The sequence below is a fragment of the Cryptomeria japonica genome, chromosome 7 (genome assembly GCF_030272615.1).
Source record: "Cryptomeria japonica chromosome 7, Sugi_1.0, whole genome shotgun sequence".
In the NCBI taxonomy this organism is placed as follows: domain Eukaryota; kingdom Viridiplantae; phylum Streptophyta; class Pinopsida; order Cupressales; family Cupressaceae; genus Cryptomeria; species Cryptomeria japonica.
The window spans coordinates 93,492,968-93,497,931 of record NC_081411.1 but is presented as its reverse complement, the minus strand read 5'-3'; the positions used below and the strand labels follow the sequence as shown (position 1 = coordinate 93,497,931).

Genomic DNA, 4,964 nt, shown 5'->3' with positions numbered 1-4,964 from the left:
TTCCAGAATTTTAAATTCGATCATCACGCACGTGCTATACAATGCAATCTCCATCATCAACAAATCTAAATTGAGAAAGAGTTAAATGATATTCCAACTGCCTATTTCATTTATTATTTTACCACTTGTTAAAAAAGATTAGACTAGTAATTACACATTAAGTCGTATCTTATTAGTGCATTGATGTTGCATCACATTATTTGTTACTTTTTAGGTCTATGGAATACATATAAGATAATTATGAGTACTCATGAACAACAATGGCAACTTTAAAGTCATGTCCATTATTATTTTACCATTACATATATTGAACATGAATTCTGGAAATACTATCACAATTATTAGAACATGGTCAACTAATAGACCACCTCATATAAAGAGAAATATAGAAGTGATTTTCTCTAATATGGTCCTACTTTGGGCTTCATCACATAATCTGTTGGTTAAGTGGTGGTATTGTTGATGTGCCCATCAAAGATTCAAACCTACCTGGACCATTGTGATCTCAGACTTGTATTTCAATTTAAAAATTTATTTAAATGATTGTTGTATCGACCAAGATTCAAACGTAACTGAACCATTGTGATTGGAGATCTGTGTTTTAATTTAAAAATTTAAGTGACACACAGACAGACAGAGATATATATATATATATATATATATTGCTATCGTTACCAGCGAGGAGAAAATGTGGAAGTTAAGAGACATGGAGACAATGAAAAAGCAGTCTCTGACTGTGGACGAAGACAAGCTCGACGATATAATATTGATATTGCAATTATAAAAAAAAATCTATGGTTTAAAAGAATAGAAGAAATGAAACGCTGGTGGAAAAGAGGGCAGAAAAGAAAGCTCTTGTATGAATCGCTGCTGAGATTTTTTAAACATTTTGTTCTGCTAATTTTACTGTCTGCCTTCTCTCAGGAAACTTATTAAAAAAAACAAAAACTAGTTAGCTCGTTTATTTATTTATTATTATATTTCATTTTTGTTTCATGTAAGTTTTTGGGATGTTTACAAGTAAATTTGAATAAGCTGTGTTTGACCCAACAGTTTCATGCATATTCATGCTGCTAATTGTGACTCAGAAGTCAATTCTCCATTGTAAATTTAATGATCTATTTCAGTTGTTTCTGTGCAATGAAAAGGCTGTCCAAATCAGCTATGTCTACTAAACATGTCGACTTGACAAATCAGGTATGCATAATTAATAAAAGTTATAAGACATAGGGTATTGAAGGGCAACAAGAAAACATAAACACAATACATAAGCCGTAGGAGTGTGATCTGGAATGGAAATCACAGATTCATACAGGTCCTTAACCAAAATCCTAAAGCAGAGTCTTCCACAGTGATGGAGATACTTATTCTCTGATTTGTGAAAGCATGGTGAGTACCTCTCTGGTATTAGGTCGCTTGTTGGGGTCATCATCAGTGCAAAAGCAAGCAACCTTCATGACAAGGAAGATTTCATCATCATAGCCCTGTCCTCTAATCTGTGGATCTATGGCACAAGATGCTGTTTCTGAACCCACCACATTTCTTAACCATCTTGGAATACTAGCCTGTGGGATTGTTTGAAAGAAATCATCATATGGATTTTTACCTGTAACCAAAACAGCAAGAACAACCCCAAAACTATAAACATCACACTTGTCTGTGAACTTTAAGGTCTGGTGATATTCAGGGGCAATGTACCCCACTGTTCCTGCGACATTTGAGGTAGTAGCGTGTGTGGCTGTGTCAGGGAGGGCCTTTGCAAGGCCAAAATCTGCAACATGGGCCTCAAAGTTCTCATCAAGGAGGATGTTTCCAGGCTTCAGATCACGATGAATGATTTTTGGAGTGCTGTGGAAATGCAAGTACTGTAGGCCTGTAGCAATTCCCATGGCAATCTTGTGACGAACAGGCCATGCTAATTCCAGAGTGCCTTCTGCAACTCTTTCTAAGGCTTGATGGATACTACCATTTTTCATATAATCATAGATTAATAGATGGCAATCAGGCCTTGCAATATAGGCTAGAAGAGTAACAAGGTTTCTATGCCTTATATGGCCTAAAGTATCCAATTCTGCACGAATTTGTCGCCTTCTTTTGTCCAGAAGCTTAGTGTCTTCATCTGATATATCTGTTGAATTGAGAGATGGTTGAGCAATTTTCTTAATGGCAATTTCCCTGCCATCTCGAAGCTGTGTCCTGTAAACTTCCCCTGAACCCCCTTTTCCTATGAGCTCTGCTGATCTGAGACCATCCTCTGTATTTAAGAAGGCTAAATCCTCAGCCTTTTTAATTAAGGAACTGTAAATCTTAGCACCCTGATCCTTGGATCTTCCACGGATACAGTACAAGAGCATTCTATACAAAAATGAACACATAACTGCAGAGATAGCTCCTGTTAGTAGTCCCAATGAATCACCCAAAACCCACTTTGTAATTGACAACTTCTTCTTCTTCTTATGCTTTGGTGGTGGTGGGGCTTGGGTACCATTTCTTGTGTAGTTTTGACTTGGAGCTGGAGCTGGTGCTAGAGATGGAGGTGGCTTACCAAAATTTTCTAACACAAACCGAGTTTTTGGAGCAGTTGAGAGTGAAGATTCAGGAATTGACCTAAAAACACCTGAAAAAAGGCTTTGAGATTGTTGTTTCTCCAGTTGATCTTGTGCCGAGAGCTGTGAAGAAGATGGTGATAACGATGTTGAAGAAGACAAATCAGAGGTTGCTGTTTTCGGACAAGCTTTTAGTGGCCGGCCACAGAGTCTAGTATTCCCAGAGAAAGCACTTGGGTCAGCTCCATACTTGAACCAAGCTCCCCAGGGAATAGGACCTTCCAAATTGTTGTTAGAAACATTTAGAAACCTCAGAGTTCGTAGCCTTCCAAAGGAAGAAGAAATTCTTCCTACTAGGAAATTTCCTGACACATCTAAGGAACGCAGTTTGCTGGAATTGTTTACTAATGTTGGCGGGATCTTACCGTGGAGAAAATTGTTGTGCAGGTCAAGGACTTCCAAAGATGGTAAAGAACCCAAACTTTGAGGAATGGGTCCTACAAACATATTACCATTTAGAAAAATAGATTCTAAGGTCGAAATCCTGGCCATATGATAAGGAATCATACCTGTGAGATGATTGTTGGCCAAATTGAGATATTCAAGACATGGAAAAGGACCTTTTGATAAGCCATCAGGACTACTTCTAGTTCTCAAACTAAGGACTGAAATCTCACCAGAGAGAGAGTTATCAGAGAGATGCAATACCTTGAGGTTCCTGAGATTGCCGAATTCTGAAGGAATTGGTCCAGAAAGCTTGTTTCCACTCAGGTCCACAACTTCTAACTTCAGACAAGAAGCAATCTCTTTTGGGATCCTTCCAACCAGCAAGTTATTAGCAAAAGAAAGATTTTTCAGCTCAGAAAGCCTTCCAATTGCAGGAGATAAGCGTCCTTTCAACTGTTTGGAATCCAATTCCAGATGCACTACCCTTTTCTCCTTCCCCACACCATCATTTGTAGTGATCTCATCACAGTCCACACCAAACCATTCACATGGAGACTCTGATGTGTCCCAGAATGATGAGTCCACCTCCAGTGATCTCCTCAACTCAAGAAGAACTTGAACATCATGATCAAGGCCTCTAAAAAGACCATCCTGATGCTCAGTCTTAAAAGCATGAAGAGAACTCACCAGAAAAACATGGAAGAAGAGTACAGAAAGTGCTAGCAAACTGCACTTCAAGGCCATACCTCTTTGCTGATTTCAATTCAAATCCAGTCACAGTTGTAGAGTTATAGTATCCTCACCTCAGGTCCTTCTTAATCAAGATTTTCCCTCAAATTTTCATAGGCAAACTACATTAGAACTATAGATATGGATGCATACCAACAGCCAGAGAACATTCTCCTTCAGCCTAATGAAAACTCCCTCAGCATATCAGTCCCCTCTCTGCCTCTCACCCGCCTACAAGAGCATAAATACAAACTAATCTACAATTGCATCCTAAATCATTTCATCACAACAAGCCCCTCAAAAACAAACAACACCCTTGCAGCGTGGAGGAAACCCAATTCTGCCTCTGATTTATAGTGGATCCAATCTGATACCCTTCAAAAAATTTCCACCCTCTTGCTTTCCAGTGAGGTGCAGTGACTCCAAACTTCTAAATTGAAATTGCCCAAATAAGAAAAATCTTCAAAACTGTTGCACTGATTCTCCTCCTCTCATCTGGTCTTCTAAAAGTCAATGCTTTCAAGCTCACACCATTAAGGCCCTATCCTTTCTGAAGTCAAGGTGGATTTTTAATATGCAACTACTTCCCTGTCTCCAAACTTAGAACAGGCTCTCCAAATTGCCCAGAAATAGGTAGCTCATGAACTTGGGTATTGAATTATAATCAAAGTTCATTGCTCATCTCTCTGAGGCCATGAATTAGGAGAGTCTCGGTTGAAATATGTATGTCCTAAATTTTTCTCATCACCACCTTCTCTGCTCCTTCCAAGCCAGAAAACACACCGAACGTCATTGTTCATCAGTCAATGGATGACCCAGCTAACTCAGAGTATACGAAGGAAACAGCAGTGTAGCAGACGGCAAGACTTTACTTAACTTTAAGTCAACTCTTAAGTCCATGTTTTACAGATAAAAACATTTTAATGACCCATTCCAGCGAACACCAAACGGGATTAATGGATCTTGGCCTCATAAGGCAAAATTTTACTGCCTTGGAAAAGAAGACCATTTCAGTAAACAATACATTTTATTAGTATAATCTGATGGATTTTAAGAAAAAGTATTAATGACACATCCATATTTCCAGACCCAGGAAAAGTCAGCTGGCGGGTCTGCCTTGACTATGACTTTGGTGCATTCGTGGTTCAAATGTCTTCACATGAATTGAAAGCAGTGAAGATTGTGGGGCTATACTCTGAATTTATGGACCAGATGCGTGGAAATTCTTGTGAGAGGGTGTGG

At 38.8% G+C, this 4,964-nt stretch overlaps 1 protein-coding gene across 1 annotated transcript; it reads right to left on the bottom strand.

Moving 5' to 3' along the window:
- Positions 1 to 1,167: 1,167 nt before the first annotated feature.
- Positions 1,168 to 4,591, bottom strand: LOC131855907 (leucine-rich repeat receptor-like serine/threonine/tyrosine-protein kinase SOBIR1). The gene has a single exon (XM_059208012.1). It carries the CDS (start codon positions 3,735 to 3,737, stop codon positions 1,365 to 1,367), a length of 2,373 nt encoding a protein of 790 aa, XP_059063995.1. The 5' UTR covers positions 3,738 to 4,591; the 3' UTR covers positions 1,168 to 1,364.
- Between the last annotated feature and the right edge of the window lie 373 nt (positions 4,592 to 4,964).

Bases quoted from the DNA above. Each gene is read 5' to 3' on its own strand.
- LOC131855907 (XM_059208012.1), bottom strand. From the start codon at position 3,737: ATGGCCTTGAAGTGCAGTTTGCTAGCACTTTCTGTACTCTTCTTCCAT.